Source organism: Mercenaria mercenaria, chromosome 6, assembly GCF_021730395.1.
Source record: "Mercenaria mercenaria strain notata chromosome 6, MADL_Memer_1, whole genome shotgun sequence".
Lineage (NCBI taxonomy): Eukaryota > Metazoa > Mollusca > Bivalvia > Venerida > Veneridae > Mercenaria > Mercenaria mercenaria.
In genome coordinates this window covers 83,670,829-83,688,495 of record NC_069366.1, presented here as the reverse complement: position 1 = coordinate 83,688,495, position 17,667 = coordinate 83,670,829, and the positions used below count along the sequence as shown (strand labels likewise).

Genomic DNA, 17,667 nt, shown 5'->3' with positions numbered 1-17,667 from the left:
AACGGCAGAACTGAGCACAAACCATGTTGGATGATCATCCCTAGATGAAGTATTGTCCTACTAAAATTTACGTAATGAGTAAATAGATGGGCTTTGTAATATTTAGAGATAATATACAGGTGCATCATAAAGAGTAACAGAAAATGTAAGAAGATCGGCCTCGTCATGTTTGAAATAGTCCACATTGAAATTTTAGTTATTGTTCTTGAAAAGTCAGATAAACAACAGTATTCCATTAGGCTGTCAGGAACAACATTTTTGCGGGTTCAATTGTTTGTGAACCTTCAATATGCAGCATTCATAGAACATCATATATGTTCCCCTGAAAATTACATTTACCAATTGCTGAAACTTAGCAGTAAGACATATCGAACGCTTATATGAAAATTCTAACTAACGGCCTGTTTCCAGACAGAAACATTAGTGTGCTATTCAGCTTTCCATGCAATTACGTAAACTTTGTATTTCAGGTTATATTCTTATCTAGCACAGGTATGCAAGGTTAACATAATTGTGAACAATATTCATGTAAACCAGGCCCGGACCCATGCCAAAGGGTCCATCCTTCCCCCCCCCCCCCCCCCCCCACACACACACACCAGTTGGTGCAAACATCTACACACCTCGGAAAGCGCTATCGGTGAAGAATTCGTGTATTTTTATCATTACTACAAACATTTCTTCTTTTCCAGCCATGACACAAGAAAGGCCACATGATCATTTTTTGTTTCAGTCATCCAATCAGAACACGGGTTTCATGAACTGTTTGACGATTGTCACGTGATATCAAAATTGTCGCGAAATGCAGGAAAATAGAGCGAGAAAGACAAAATACACGAGTTAGTGTATTTATTATCATTCTTAAGAACCATAACTTGTTTCACCACGTTCTACCGCTATTTTTTGCATTTTACCCCTGGACATGACCGTGTAAATATTTTACGCGATCGTGTACCTGATGTAAACACGACTGTGTCGGCATATAGAAAATTATAAATTACGACTTTGTGGAACATTTTAAGGTGGGAAAAGTATACATTTTCGGTTAAAGTGAGCCTTTGCTCATGTAGTCCAGTGGATATTAGTCGGATATTATGAATATGTGACGCGATAGCATGGGTACAAGAACGTAGTAGACAAGATTGAAATTGACCATGTTACCTCCCTTGTCTATATTTATGTTTTTTACGGGAGATATATTTTTTTACATATAAGTTCTTGAATTTCATCTAAAAATACATTTAAAACAAAAACAAATTCCTCTCTAACAAAATTTTTTCCCCTCTATCATAGCATGTGACCGATCCCTGTGGTGCACACCAGTCAAATATTTCTGGATCCGGGCCTGTAAACCTACATAACCCATCAAATAATTAGAATCAGTCTGAAAATAATGATTTCGGCGTGCAGATTTTCGGCGTGCAGATTTTAAAAATATGCTTGTAAATAAGGTAGAAGAAATCTAAAAAATATGTTTATGAATAAAAATAAACTGTTACCTTTAATATTTAAGGCTTCAACAGCTGACAAACAGATAATTTCATAGGATTCATGATAGTCCATTACACCATATATTAAGTCTGGAAACATTTCCTATTGGATATATGTCCTTTTTTGATTTACTGATGGATATATCTTAAAGATCATTCAAGAATATTCTGAAACAAAAAACTGTTCCACAATTTTATTTTTAAATTCGGTTGACAACGAACACAGAAAATATTCTTGTAAATGGTCTGAAACGAGAACAGAAATTAAACGTTTGTTGTTTGCATAGTATTACCGTTAAATAAATAAGCAACAAAAGCATAAATATAACAGAAAAGAACAGTTATAACACACACATATATAATATTTATCCTACCTTCATGAGAAATATAGGGAAAAATCTAGGGATATACTAGTAATAAATTTTGCTTTAATCTAAACTTTTGCCGGACTTATTTTTTTGATTATTTTTTCAAAACGACACCATCTTGTCTTTATGCAATTATTTTTATAAATGCGCTTTTATTAGGTACGTGAGACCGTGCGACTAATGTATAGCGTATGCCTACCGTATTCGCAATTACCGCAAAATGATTTTTATAACGGAAACACTCGGAGAAACGGAAAATGACTCATCTGTAGCGTTTGTTCAGGATTTTAGCTTTTGCATTTAAATCAAGGTATACTGCATCTGGAATGGAATGTTATTGAATGAAACCATCCTGGAAACGGTTACCAATTTGTTTTCTTCAAGCGGCGTTATGGCTTGTATAAATTTAAGTCACGTCTAACGTTTGCTTGGAGAGAACTGGTATCCGACTTGCAACTGAACTTCAAATAAACCTTTACTTGCAGCAAATTAAAATTAGTCATTCGTGTTTAGCAGTACAAAGAGGTCGGATACAAAACACACGGTTAGCCTTTGTTTTTTACTTTTATTTTATAATGTTCTGGATTTTACCATTTTGATGTAGGTTGTATATGCAATTTGATTGGCATACTAGTATTATTTTTTTTGAAATGTAAGGCAGACACATTTCTAGTTTGTGGTAAATTTCAATTAAAAAAGATTTCAAATCAGAAGGTAGGATAAATAGAACATTAGGTTAATGTCTTTAAAAATCTAGATTTATTAGGTTCGGCTAAGAAAAAATAAGTCTCGACTTTACAGTAACCTAATATTCTTTATATGTACTATCATTGTCTCTCTCAGCTCAACAGGGAGAGCGCCGATCTACGAATTGCTTGGTCGTGAGTTCGATCCCCGCAAGAGGCGTATGTTTAGCGTTACGATTTGATCTGAAATCATTCGTCCTCCACCTATGATTCATGGGGGAAGTTGGCAGGTACTTGTGGAGAACTAATATTTACTGGTACAGAAGCCAGAAACACTGACTAGGTTAACTGTCCGCAGTAAAATAACTGAAATACTGTTAAAAAACACGTTAAACCCAAAACAAAAACATTGTCAGTGGTTTGCGTTAAATTTCGAATTTAGCTGGTATAACAGACACGTGCCATACAAATGAGATTATAAACGGCCTATTTTGGTAGAAAAAAAAATATTTCTAAAGGAAATTATATTCAAAACAGTAAAAAAGATTTCACATTATTTGACTGAGAATATAAAACGCCATTGTAGAAATTTGTAGTTTTAAAAAATCTAAAGATTAAAAAAAGTTTAGCCAGTAAACTAGTAAATACAATGTGAATGTCCACTTCAGAAAAGTATTTGGAATAAAAAATATGATTAAAATGGATTATCATACGGATAAATCTACGGTTGCATTTACGTGACAAACTATGTAATGTCAAACATCAGAAGCAATGCTTAAAAATGAAATATCGGGGTCTCACTATGTGTATACCCAAGTTTCTATCCGGTACTTGCCTAGTTTTCTCCTAACAGAACTGACATGTTTTTCTACATCTTTCCTTCGCAAACGTGTAACCAGCTCCAGAGTCCGAGGAGCAAAATCCAAACCTCTGCATGTCAGCACAAGTTAATGTAGGATCATCATTATCAGCGCAATCGCCAGAGGAAATCGTCGCCGTGATGTTGACGTTAACAACCACAGGAGAGATACCGCCAACCATGGTAGTTGAGAAGTCGCTAGACACTTAAAAACAATGATATAAAATAATGGTATAAATCAAGTTTAGACGTACACTCCCGCTACATTAACATACTGTTGAATGACGTTGCAACTCTACACAAGTTTCTTACAAATAAAACATAACATTTTCTTTTCTTTAAAAAGGCTCATGGCTCATGGCTTATAAATGTAAAGGCATGCATACGTATAATTACATTACGATATGTGGGAATAGTATCACTATTTGTTTTTCCGATTTCAACAAGTTTTAGATGTACATATGTTCAAAAATAACATGTGTAACCAAATTTTGCAGTTCAAACTTTACTTCTATAGAGTCTTATAGGTATGATCGGATATTTTTGTTTTAATAAACACTGTTTGGTCTTACATACATTTACGCGTACTTGTATTATAGCCTAGATTTCTTTATTTTGTTTAAAAAATGACAAATTTATTTTGTTTGTTTTTGTTGGTTTAACGTCGCACCGACACAAGTATAGGTCATATGGCGACTTTCAAGCTTTAATAGTGGAGGAAGACCCCAGGTGCCCTCTGTGCATAATTTCACCTGGGTAGAATCATCGACCTTCCTTCCGTAAGCAAGCTGGATGGCTTCCTCAAATGAAGAATTCAACGCCCCGAGACAAATTTATATACAATCTTACTTGTGGTAGTTGGTTTCATTGTTACGGGTGGAAGATGTGTTGTTGTAGTAGTTGGTGCCATTGTTACATGGCTCACCGTCCAATATGGGCTGCAGAAACCACAATGTTTCGCACATTTATCGTGCGCGATAGCATACCCTACGCTAGAGGTGTCTGTGCAGAAATTGTACTTTTCTAATTCAGCGCACTGGAATGTGGCGCTCTCGTAGTCTCTACATGCACTATCTAGATAAAATCAATAAATGCGTATTTGCAGCAATAAAACCTCATTAATATTCATGAGGTATTGAACAACTCTGATTTGCCGAGAGCACATTAGTTTTTAATATACAATACTTTCCTGTCATGTAACCGCTGTTACCCCGTTAAGCACAGAGAGATATGTAGGCCTATTATTATAATCTTTAAGGAAAAAAAAGAAAGAACGGGATATTTCTTTCAAGCATCGTTACTTCTTTTTTACACTTAAGATTTCTTCTGAACGTTTTTAATCAGTTCAACAGCTTTGAATTATAAATTATGGATAAATATCGTTGCATGCATCCGGAATATAATATTTAATATGTTATAGATTTTAGACAACTTAAAATAATTCTTTAAAGCTGCTTTGAATTAGTAAAATGTTAAACTTTAAAATGTTATCAAAATTTTGCTTAATTTGACCATAAGGTTTACATTTAAAATACTTCCATAAATTTGGCAAAGTTTCATACAAAACAGTCAAAATTTAGATATAGACTTAACAGTCGAAATGCGCGAACTTGGATTTAAAAAAGCTGTAAATCACACTTACTTTTTATATGTCTTTAACGAACTGTGCAATAACACTGTACAAAACAATGAGAGTATTTTATGACTCGTAAATTGGACTGTTACTGGGTCCACCGAAAGGAGCGATATTTTCACGTGCTATACAGAACATATATGTATTTCATGTGGAAATGTATTTGCATATTGTGGAATGGATGCAAAATCTCGTAGCTCGTGTATAATTTTTTCACAATATTATCAGTAGATAAGGGGTACTTTGGTAGACCAAGGCCGGCTGTTTGTAAACATTTTACTTATGAACAATCTAGTTTTAATTCTTCAATTAGGTATTAACCACATTTCTCCTTTTTAGCGTACACATAAAATAAAGTATTAACTGTACGATAATATCGGAGAACATCAAAGTTTATATGTCTGCCATGGGCCTGACCTTGGCCTGACCAGTGTTTATAAAATTTAATATCAACTTCATCATCTTACAATAACTGTTCTATAGTTTCAAGCAAACAAGCACATTGTTATGATAAGCTTATCCAAAGAGACCAAAAAAAGGTGTTGTGATGTTCTACCAAAGTTACTACTGCAATTATTTATTGAAGGCAGTACCACCTGTCCGTCAAGAATTTCACCATAAACAACAATATTTCATCGAGAGATTGAAAATGAGATCTAAAGAACAAAATACTAAGAACTACATGTATATAAATTCGCCATAATGTGACGTGTGATATAGCAATTACAAAGAGTTCCATACCGACTACTGAAATCGTGGTCGCCGGGGCATGCGTATTTGCTGCAGTAAAATATGTCGCTGAAATAGAAAACAAATTATTTAATAAGTTCAGAAAACGTTCATAAAAAGTGTCATTTGAAACAGAATACTTATGAAATACTTATATGTAAGTCACAATATAATGATATTTCTTCAGCAGCTTGTCATAAGGTGAGAGTTTTTTGTATACATTTTCTTAAATTAACAACTGGCAGATCAAGTTATTCGTTATCTTGTCACACAATGATAGAGCGCAGGTCAGCTTTCAGCTAATTCATCAATGTGTTTATTTTATCTGGTATTGTTTAGGACAGAACGGGACAGGGTAATCAAACAACACGGGAACAGCTTTGAGAGAGGGACACGGAGTAAGGAAAAATTGGAAGAGGTTTGAGTGGTAAGGATAATGAATATGAACGTTCGGCTTGGAAGAATAAATTATTCAAAAATTTTATGTGGGACAAAGATTGTTTAGGAAGCTGATGCGTTTATATCCGGATTGTTTCTTAGTATAGTTTATCTTGTAAATATATCTGTGTTTGGAAAACAATCTGCTGACTTTATCAATCTATGCAACATACAACGAGGCTTGGGGTATTACAATATGTTGTTGTGTTTAACAGACATACAAACATGATATTAATTAGATAATAAACGCTATCAAATCAATGTTCCAATGTTCCGATTGTTTCATGGCAACTTATCAGGTTTATAGTAAATATATTGACTTTCCTTTTAAACAGTACATATAACATAATATTATTCGATTACGAATTTGAATGTGTACGTTTTCGTTAATAAAAGGGTTAGATTCTATGCCTACTCAAAATTCGGGAGACTACATAATTTTTCATCCGGTTGTTCGTGCATTTGTCTGTCCGTCACAGAATAGTGTTTTCTGAATATGTTTTCCACTTGACTTGATTGTGAAACATTTTGGCATAAACGTGCAGAACGCAACTTTAAGTCATATCGATTGTACCGTGGTATCAAAGGTTAGGTAAGAAGTACTGTATATCAGCTCGGTCAAACTTTGCCATAAAGAGAGAACATGTTCAGCACATATTTCAATCATGTCAGTTCAATGTCAAGGTGATTTGTTGAAATCAAACGTCATTTCAGTCCCGTAAGTAATTCACCTAAATTGTCAGCTGTGACTTTCATTCATTTATAGATAAGTGTAGCTGACATCGATCTGACCTTACTGTCATTTTGGAGACGAATAGTTTACAAATATTTGTAAAACTTACGGCTAAATCTTTACAAGCAGCCAGACCAAATAAAAAATTGTACCATGATTAAACCTTTAAATATAAATTTAATATTAAGTTTGAATGGCTATTCAAATGTTTTATGTCCTTGTTTATATAGAATGAATAGTAAGCTTTGTGAATGATTATAATTATCCAACTTTTAAACAGAATGGGAACTTCTAAAGTATTTTTATCTATAGAGCTGGCGGATGCATGTATAAATACTACAGTAGGATTACAATAGAGTGAATCAGTGCCCTTAGAAATAATAAGAAGTATTGTTATTGTTGATCAATGAATTTGAAATACTGACAACATAGGTCACTGCCACATCCCGAAGTGTGGCAGCATTTCTGACACACGAGTTGACCGTGCTCATGGTGCGGCCCTTGCCTTTTTCCAAGGAGGAGGTCCTGATTATGATCACAAGTCTGTAAATAAATAAGTCGGAAATCCATCCTTTTTTCCAGGCAAATAATTACACTCAACGATACACAGTAAATGCACCTTCAAAGCGACTCGCCTGTAATGGCGATCGGCAATATCCGTGCGTTTTCTTATTTTGGTATCATTTTCCGGTATTCTTTGTTCAGTTCATTAATGTTGATTATACAAGCAAAAAGTAAAAATTATTGTAAATAAATGCTCGGCGAAATTTTCGTTTTGGATTACTATCGGCTGGTCCAACATGGTTTTGTCAGCTGAATATTCTTTTAAATATATCACAATAAACAATGTAAGATAATCTAGTACAATAAACAGTTGAACTTACATGACAGGGCTCTTTGCAACTAAATAACCTAACATAATTAAACAGCGGAACATACATGATGGCTCTTTGCAACTAAATATTACTAATAAATATACCATCAAATAGTGGAACGTACGTAAAAGGCTCTTTGCAACTGAACAATCTAATACAATTATAATTTGGAAGTAACATGATTGGCTGTCTTTGCAACTAAATTTCTAATACAATTAGACAGCTGACCTTAATGGGACACTTCTGAAACTAGATAACCTAATAAATTTAGACAGTGGAACTTACCCGATGAGCCTCCACACAACTTACCAATCTAATACAATTAGAAATTGGAACTAACATGATGGGACTCTTTACAACTAAATAACCTAACACATAGTAGAACTTACATGATAGGCCTTCATACAACTAAATAACCTGATAAAACTATAAAGTGGAACTTACATGATGTGACTCCTTGCAACTTTTGGTGAAGACATACTCATTGTTCATGCTATGCACTTGTGTTACACACGACTGCAATAAAAACAAAGTAATCAATAAAAGGCTGATGAAATTATTAACAACGTAATACAACCGTAACAATCTCCCTTGGCCCTTACCCTGTCGGCTCTTTTCCAAAGACAAGACAATGAAATGTCTGGTGTTGTTAAAAACAGGTTACTTCTTTATGCAGATGATTCAGCTGTACTAGGTGCGGGCAAAAACAAACTACATATTGAAGAACAATTAAGTCAAGAGTTAGACACTGTCAATAAATGGCTGATTAGTAACAAATTATCTCTTCATCTTGGAAAGACTGAATCAATTCTCTTTGGGTCAAAACAAAGGTTAAAATCTAATTTGAGTATGAATATTTCTTGCAATGGCCATAGTATTGATTCTAAATCATCTGTCAAATATTTGGGTGCTACTATTGTTTACACTTTGTCATTTGAATCCATGGCTAGGTCAGTAATTAAGAAGTCCAATGATAGGTTAAAATTTCTCTACCGCAAGAGTGCATTTCTCACTGCTCATACTAAAAAGTTGTTGGTTTCATCACTTTTTCAGTGTCATTTTGATTATGCTTCATCAGCCTGGTTTTACGGTTTGACTAAGAAATTGAAGAATAAGATCACCCAGAACAAATTAGTTAGATATCATTTGGTTTACACCCTAGGTCACACATCAAGAAAGAACATTTTCTTGATCTGAAATGGCTACCGGTTGAGGTCAGGGTCAACCAATTAATACTTTAACATGTTTTTAAAATTAAATGTCAAAAGGCCCCATCATATATGTGTGAGCATTTCACCCCTGTAAAGTCTGTCCATAAGTACTCCACAAGATTTAGCAAAAAGATAAAGGATCTTGATGTGAATGATACTGGAAGATTAAAGGTTTTGGCCAAAAGTCCTTTGTATTTAATGGCTGTTGTCTTTGGAATGACTTACCTCAGTAAGCTAGGGATTCCACATCAATGTCTGTTTTTAAATGTATAGTTAAACAGCATTTTACAGATTCCCTTCAATAAAATTTTATACTCTTATATGAAAATACTTCTTTTATATTTTATAAAATCTTAATTTTGCCTAGATTGATTTTTTTAACACAAGTTTTCAGTTACTTTAATTAAACTGGCAAATTATTTTAATTATTTTGAATCTTAATCTAGTTGCACCTGAATTGCAATTTGGTATATTTTTACTCATTTTTTACCATATGTTTTATTTACAAATTTATAACATTAGTCCATTAAGCTATGATATTGTAATTTTTAATGTATTTCATTCAAATGTGATACTATTTTTGAGATTATTTTTTGCTTCAATTATATCTGTGATAGTAATTTATTGAAGTTATATTTCGATTTATTCTTCTAAAAAAAGTATTTCTAAGTGTGCTACTTGAAGTTCAATATTTAAGTAATTTAAAATGTTTGTTTTCTTCCTTTGTCATACAATACTATGTATTAAGGACCACAATGGAAATAAGAGTATTGAGCTTATCTTTACTCTTCTTTTGTGTTATCCTTGGCATATAATGTTTTGTGACCTGGCACATTTCAGTTTATATTCATACAGATTTGTTTATTGTTTGTTGTATGTATAGGTAATTTGTCATGTTGTATAGATACATTGTATGTTGAAATAAATAAATAAATAAATCAAGGACATCGTTATATATTTACCAATTACGAAAACAATCTTGATTGATATCAGTAGAGGAGCTTTACTGACTTAGAATGTTTTGTCATATCGTAGGGATTTTTCTAGAGCGGAATAGCATGGCGCAGTGCCCTGTCCATTTTTAGCGGCGCCCTTCTGCCCATATCGGTGCCCTTTTGCCCTTTCAGCACCGCCCCTATAATAGTGACTTCTGGGCTGAAGCTAATACCCGAAAAATGACTGAAGAATACCTTGGCATAGAACTCTCAAATTACAAGCAATGCATTAATATTCATTGTCTCAAGGGTACTGATACTAAAATGGTTTGTTTTCAATGGCTGCAGAAAGCTTGAGACAACTGCCATCAAATTGCTTTGCTTGACTGACAGTGGTTAGTAGAGGATCTCAAACGATATTGCCAGATATAACATATTAATACGTGGTCTCAGTCAACTGAAGCGGCATGCGTAGACTTGCATCTTGATCAAAAGTAATCTGTAGTTGAGTATAATTACTGAAATTATATACACTAAGTACACATCCTTTCCATCACAATCTGAGCTCTAAATTACACAGAAGACAATTGAAGGTATTATTGCACGTTTGAATAACATATTTTACTACAAATGTTAAGTTTATGCAAATTTACTTTATATCATAATTGTCTACGGTCAGTAAGTGACCCTTTTTTGTTTTGGAGGTAAGACGTTAAAGGTCAAGATCACAGTTTTCTTGAGACTGTAACTGGTTAAGAATTTATAATTAGAAGACATTGGATATACGGCCATCCAATTTTATAGCATAGCAGAAATTCCAATTGTTCTGGGGTCATAATGCAAAAAGTCAGGCTTTCTATATAATTACACACTATTTACTATTCAACATGTATTCATTTGTGCATATAAGTAAAGTAACAAATAGCACTTGTTTCAAGTACATGTACATCCATTCATATTTTTCATTGTGATTTTGCAGCAATAGTTTATTCAAGCTCTTGTCAAATGTCAGTATCATTGATAAATTTCACAATGCTAAATAGCATTATTTTACTTGTAGTATCGTTTGTTTTGCAACAAATTGTTTTGCTTTTTTGATAAATAAACATTTTCATTTTTTTCTATTCCCTGTACTAGTTGTTTTTAACAAGTACGATTAGTATTTAAAGGCCAATAAACCCTTAAGTGCATAAAAGCAGATAATAGCAAACAATAAGTTGTTACCAAAAACATTCCAAAATCAAAGTTGAAATTCACTTTTTCCTTGACATGCAGGACAATGAAATGATTTTGGGTAGCGTGAACTTGTCTAATGATTTGACAACTGTTATAAAAACTGATGTCGCCATATCAGCGTAGCCTTAAGCTACCTCTTTTTTAATTCCCAGACAGATTCAGTGTTTTGTTACTTTGTTCTTATACAGACTCACTTCGTGTTCGTGGCACCTCTCAAAAGTTGTGCAGCTACTGGGGTCCTTGACGTTATGGCAGGTTCGACACATAAAAGTCCCTCCACGAGCCGGAACTCCTAGTACCACTGAAAAGATAAGTATATTTCTATTTACTTCTTTCCTTAGATTGAAGTTCGCATTTACTACAATTCAGCAAGTCATAAACTCAAAGTAGCGTAGCCTTCATAACTAAAAGTCTTCGTTCCCATTCTTAACGGCGCACGGGCTAGGGGAGATCTTTTCCACCGACCCACCTTAAAGAACATTTTCGTATTTATTATACAGATTGAGATTTTGTTCATGTTCATATATGAATATCTCAATTCAACGCGCATGCGTATGGGTCATATTTATCAGCGACCAATGCCTGAAGTTAAGACTTCTGAAGGTTGAAGAGAAAGGCAATAATTTTCTTCGTTAACTCTTTCTTACTGCTAGTATTTCTTTAACCATTTATGGAAGTGAAATGATTTTCAAAATTGGCTTAAAAATGAGAAAGCTATGAGCTTTTCAATTTCTACTGAAAATGGTGACCGTTTTGTTTCCATGGCAACAAAATAGAAAATGGTGGATTTATTAAATTTCCATATACATATTTGAATTGTATTTGTTTATTTCTGTAAAATAACTTCTCTGCCTTTTTCCAATTATTTTAAAGGAATTACAATGTTTTACATCTTCCACTCAAGAAACATATGAAATTAATCTTTTTAAAATGTTATTTGCTAAATAAGGAATTCAACAGTATGTTAATGACGTCATAAACACACTAAATGACACACTTAATGACTGCCTCCATGATCAGTTATCTTCTTCAGTTTCAAACTGTTATAGCTTTTTCAATAGTAGTCCGACTTTTCAGCGTTATGAAAAGCTTGAGGATCGCTATCATATAAAATTAACTTACTGTTAGGCAGTCCTTGCCCTTTAATATATTCAATTTACACAGATTTGTTTTACTTATATTTATATTTTATGGTATTTTGTCCTGTTTTCTGTAACTGAAAAATGCATATTCTTGCAAAGTTTTATTACAAATGTAATCATGGCATAGCAAAAAGAAAATTCAACAAGTCTAAATTTTAAATCTTGATGAATTAGTGTCGAGGCTACATCTAACTATGGAATCTTACATTTGAGGAAACCTCATGTATATGAAAACTATCATTTTAGCATTCTCAAGAGCTCTTTTACTTACTGTTAATAGGATGCAATCTGGTTATAAAGAGAGCGAGTATTATTTTTGTAACTCACAAGTAAAATTTGTCCCATTCTTTAATTCTCCTGGGTTAGCCTTTCTTTTAAAATCAGGCAAACCGCTGACATTTTCTCTATCCGCTCTTGTGTCTTACATCTTTCTCGTTTGTTACTTTCAAAGCATCAATTACTTTGTCAGACACAACAGTCAGAGGGCAACCAGGGCGGGCCTCATATTTGGTTCTTGTTCTCCCCTCCAACCGAGAAACCATTGGGCAATAGTACGGTATGGCAGCGCACTGTCCCCGTACGCTTTGTCCAAAATAGCGAGTTTTCACCCCGCGCCCCCGCCATTTTAACTTCTTAAGTCGCGTGTTTTCAATCAGCGGCGTCGCGGGGCGAAATCGCGAAATGGCAGATATCAGTCACCATACTTAAATGTTATAACTGTACGCAGTGTCACTATAATGTTAAGTGTACTAAGTAACATAATTTATATATACAGCTAAAGGTAATCAGAACGTTTATCTTAAAACTTTATTTAGCATATAGTTCAAACATATCTTTATCCAACGACTTTGATGAATTTTCAAAAGCATGACCAGCTTGTTTCTAAATGCAGATACTGACCTACTTACATATAACGCAGTTATGTTAAGAGTCCCGGGGGAGAGGGTGTAACTATTGGTCGGATAGAGATAAGTTACTAAACGTGTTAGTTAAATCATGCGTCAAAAAATGCAAAAAGTCTGAGAAACTGATTTCTACGATTTCATAACTAATGCTTATTTTATTAATATATCTATTTCAAAACAATTTATAAAGATCAATATTACATCTATTTTTTATGTCAAAGGGAAAACATAAAAATCTAGATAATAAAATCGGACTGTACCCTTAAATCAATTAACTGTAACAACGTAGACAAGGAAGCTGTATTCTTCTGATTGTGGATTTCCTTTCATCACTAACAGATATTGCTATTATTGCTATTAGAAACTGAAACTGATTAACTTGAGTAAAAACAAAGAAAAATATCAAACAGGGAATGCCACGCACCAAAAGCGCAGCGACCTCAAAACGAAGCCCCCATTAAACCCCTATTTCTATAAATGACGTATTCAGTGACGTTGTACATTTAATTTAACAAGCCTTAAAAATATAAATGATGAAATGTAAAAAAAAAACTCACAAAAAATTAAAACCTAACACTTGCTGTTATGGCATTTAAATCATTTATCAAAAAAATTAAAACAATGCCATAAAGTCTTTAAAATACATTGTTTTAAGATTTTGTTTGAATGTATCAAGTGATTCACTTTTGCGTAATGCTAAGGGCAGTTCATTCCACAGTTTTGGACCAATAGTACAGAAACTTCTATCATTGAATGTTTTGCACTTGTTGTATGGAACAACATGGCGACATTCGGAATTTTCTGACGATCTCAGACAATGTCTTCTTGGAAAAAACTTTGTAAGCAATTCTGTTAAATACATCTAGTAGGTGCTCCGCCAATGTAACAGCTGAAAGAAAGGATTTTAAACTCAATCCTTGCTTTCACCAGCAACCGATGTAAATAAAATATGTAAGAAGATCCTTTGGAAGCATAGAATGCAACCAAGCAAAATAATAGCAGACTCGGTTTGATTGAGTCGGTTCATGATGGAAAATGAAAACACCTCTTACGACCCTATCACCGGCTTAAGCGAAACTCTATTACGTATGAACATTGAGTGGTAAAGGACCAGAAAATATAACAACACTGAATCAAAGTGCGGGGAGACATTTTACGGCCGCCACACGGCTTTAAAATATTGCTGGAAATCTGTTAGGGGATCCTTTGGAAGCATATAATGCAACCAAGCAAAATAATAGCAGACTCGGTTTGACTGAGTCTGTTCATGAGAGGTAGTGGAAAGTGCAACACCTCTCATGCCCCCTAGCACCGGCTTAAGCGGAACTCTATTACCTATGAACATTGGGTGGACTCCATGATCCCAAAGGACCAGAAAATATAACAACACTGAATCCAACACTGAATCCATACAATAAGTCATACAATGCTTGTTTGGAACCGTCAGATTTCCTCCTGGTAAGGACAAGTTTTGCACACATGTTTAGAGTATCTTATGTTGCTCACCGTTAGCTTAACCTTACAGTATGACATTGCAGTCATCCAGATGTTAGATAACTAGAAACAAAACTAAAATATAAGTGGTTGCTTTGGTTAAATATTTTCGAATGTTTTTAATTCGTAGGTAATTCAAAATGGCAGAACGACATTTGCGATTCACATGATCTTTAAAGTTCAAGGTTTCATCAAGAAATGCACCAAGATTTCTATTAAAGTATTTGTTGACGAGTAACGTTTTTTATTAAACTGACATCTCTGACGACATTTCACAAGAAATGACATTATTTGTTTCATAAAAATGTTTATCGGAGAACAACAAATGGATTTTTACATCGAAACATCTTCGTTTTGTAAGAGATTGCATGATGTTATGAGATTTCAATTTTAGAAATCTTGTTATATTACAACAGAGTTACAACTATCACAGACTATCTAGGATTTAACTAAATTTTACCACAGATTACCACAGAACATTTAAAGATACAAACTGTGTCTGTTGATACAGATCACTATAACAGAACTCTTCTTAAATTTGGTCTTATACACCAAATATAATATGGGGATGTGCATTAACTAAACATGATATCTATTTAAAATATATTTGAAAAATATGTTGTCCTAAATCCTACATAAACAAAGGGTGTGGATTTTGTTTTGTCTTGCAACTTGTCTAGTTATGTTCTTTGTGCTCTGATTTCAGACAAGTCATTATTGAGTGCACTGCTACTGTAAAAGCAGAAATTTTCGCGAGGGTTTAATTTTCGCCATATTTGCGAGGTCCTACATATCACGAAAATTAATCCTCGCGTAAATATTAACCATTTGTATATTTTAGATTCAAGTATGATACCATTTTTATAATTTCGCGAATATTAAACGTCGCGAATTTTCTCAAAATTAAAGATTCGCGAAATTCTGACCCAGGGAAAATATGTGCTTTTACAGTGCACTGATACCTCAGATCGATCTTATTAACATGTTTTGCCTTATACAGTCTGGAATTTTGTCACTACCTTTACAGCTTATCTCTGAGGGGAATAACTTTTTTTTTTACATTAACATGTCTTATAGTTGAAAATAGAAAACTTTTCCATGCCTATATCACGTAAGAACTGCCAGTTTCTTTTGTATATGTTACTTGCCGTTCCAAGGCGGTGGTATTACTTTCAATCACACACGCCCCCCCCCCCCCCCCCCCCCCACACACACACACACACACACACTTTTACTTCCCCTTCCCTTTCTCCCACCTATTAACCCCTTCCCCATTTTTTATTTCTTTCATATTATTAGTAGGCACTTCTTGGTGGGTTTTGAAGCAAGTAGTCGCCTATAACTTTCTACTACATACAGTCAAACCTGTCCATTAAGACCACCCTTGGGAGAAACAAAAAGTGGTCTTTATTCACAGGTGGTCTTTATTCACAGGTTAAGATTCAGGCCTTCTATTTAGACTCTGGCTTATTTTGCAACGTATCGTTATGACTGTGTTTGCTGTGCTCCAGTTGTTCTAGAGGTGTGTGTTGGGGGGGGGGGGGGGGGTGTACATTCTTACCTTTAACGTTTATTGTACATGACATAATAGATTTTAGTAAATGTATAATTATTAATTATGCTACACCTCGTACATGTAATAGTGATCTGTATAAACAGACACTTAACGAATAAGATGGTAATTTTTTTTCAAATAGGAAATGTTTAAATAAGCTGGTCATTGTTTACGTTTTCGTCAAAGATCTAGAAAAGGTGTTTGAACTAAAATATAAAACTAAATTTGTGTCCATAGGACACGGATGCTCCTAAATATTGCGACATCCTCTAAATAGCAGAGTCTTTTGTACAAACTGTCTTCACATGATCGGCTGAAAGTTTGAAGTAAACTGTATTCGAATAAGTTTGTGCATATGTGCAAATTTAAATCCATTCCTTCATAAAGTGTATGAAGTGTTGAATACACCAAATTTCTTCAGTATGCCCTATTTAATGAAGTTTAAAAAGGGCCATATTTCTAGAAAACAAATACCACAGAAAAAGTACATTGTTTCTATTCATGTTCACATCAAGGTCCTTCATCTGTGAATCTTTCACGCATATCCTTTCAAAAGTGTTTAAGGAGTTGGATAGACAATATTTTTCTTTATATTCTAAATCATAGCAAAACTATCAAAGGGCATAACTGCTGGAAAAATAGTTATTTCCTTTATGGTCATCTGCACATTAAGCTTGTTCATCTCTGAAAGCTTGAAGAAAATCAGGCTATTAGTGTTGGAGAAGATACACAAGATTTCGGGACGTACGGATGTGCGGACAGCCACAACCACGCTATATGCTCCAAACATAAATGTGGGAGCAAAATTAAAATTGATATAAAGCTACACTATAGAACTGATTTTTTGTTATGCCAGTGTCTCGTCCTTTCGCCAGGAACAAAAGAAGATCCATACATAGCAGTCTTTTTCGTTGTCTGTCGCCCCCGCCCAAATGGCATAACATTTATGATAAGCTATTTGTTTTCTGTTTTATTCAGGAAAATAAATAGCAAGTCTGAAATACTTACAACACGACAAAACGAAAACTATTCCAGTAATATACATCGTTATCAACGTTTAAAATGAGCTGTTCGTGAGTTATATTCACGCTAAGGTTTTGAAACCTATAGAAACTGTTTACTATCTCTGGGTTAAATCACAGGTTGGGCGGCCTGTGGAACTCCCACTATTTCTATTTTACTGATAAGACATACGACATAAATGTTATTGGTGAAACTCTGTGGTCCAAACCTGAAGCAGTATGTGCTCCTTAAATGCACAAATCCAACTGCTGTCGTTGACTTGCAAAATGGAGCTTCTTACCGAGCTTTTGTTTGCAATTTACGAACTGTTTACACACGCTTAAAAGCCTGATAACATATCAAATACATGGATAGA

General features: G+C 34.1%; 1 protein-coding gene across 1 annotated transcript; it reads right to left on the bottom strand.

The window, feature by feature from the left end:
- Positions 1–1,669: 1,669 nt before the first annotated feature.
- On the bottom strand, positions 1,670–17,456 carry LOC123548369 (uncharacterized). The gene is made up of 8 exons (XM_045335565.2): positions 17,298–17,456; positions 11,388–11,494; positions 8,256–8,327; positions 7,362–7,479; positions 5,778–5,834; positions 4,253–4,477; positions 3,380–3,608; positions 1,670–1,736 (listed from the first exon to the last, which is right to left on the bottom strand). Exons 1-7 carry the CDS (start codon positions 17,332–17,334, stop codon positions 3,391–3,393), a joined length of 834 nt encoding a protein of 277 aa, XP_045191500.2. The 5' UTR covers positions 17,335–17,456; the 3' UTR covers positions 1,670–1,736; positions 3,380–3,390.
- Between the last annotated feature and the right edge of the window lie 211 nt (positions 17,457–17,667).

What these genes read in the sequence shown, in the direction of transcription:
- LOC123548369 (XM_045335565.2), bottom strand. Translation starts at nt 17,334, where the DNA reads ATGTATATTACTGGAATAGTTTTCGTTTTGTCGTGTT. An exon ending in ATGTGGCAGTGACCTATGTT is followed by an intron (nt 5,835 to 7,361) that starts GTCAGTATTTCA and finishes TTTCTATTTCAG; the next exon opens with CGACATATTTTACTGCAGCA. An exon ending in AATGAAACCAACTACCACAA is followed by an intron (nt 3,609 to 4,252) that starts GTAAGATTGTAT and finishes ATTGTTTTTAAG; the next exon opens with TGTCTAGCGACTTCTCAACT.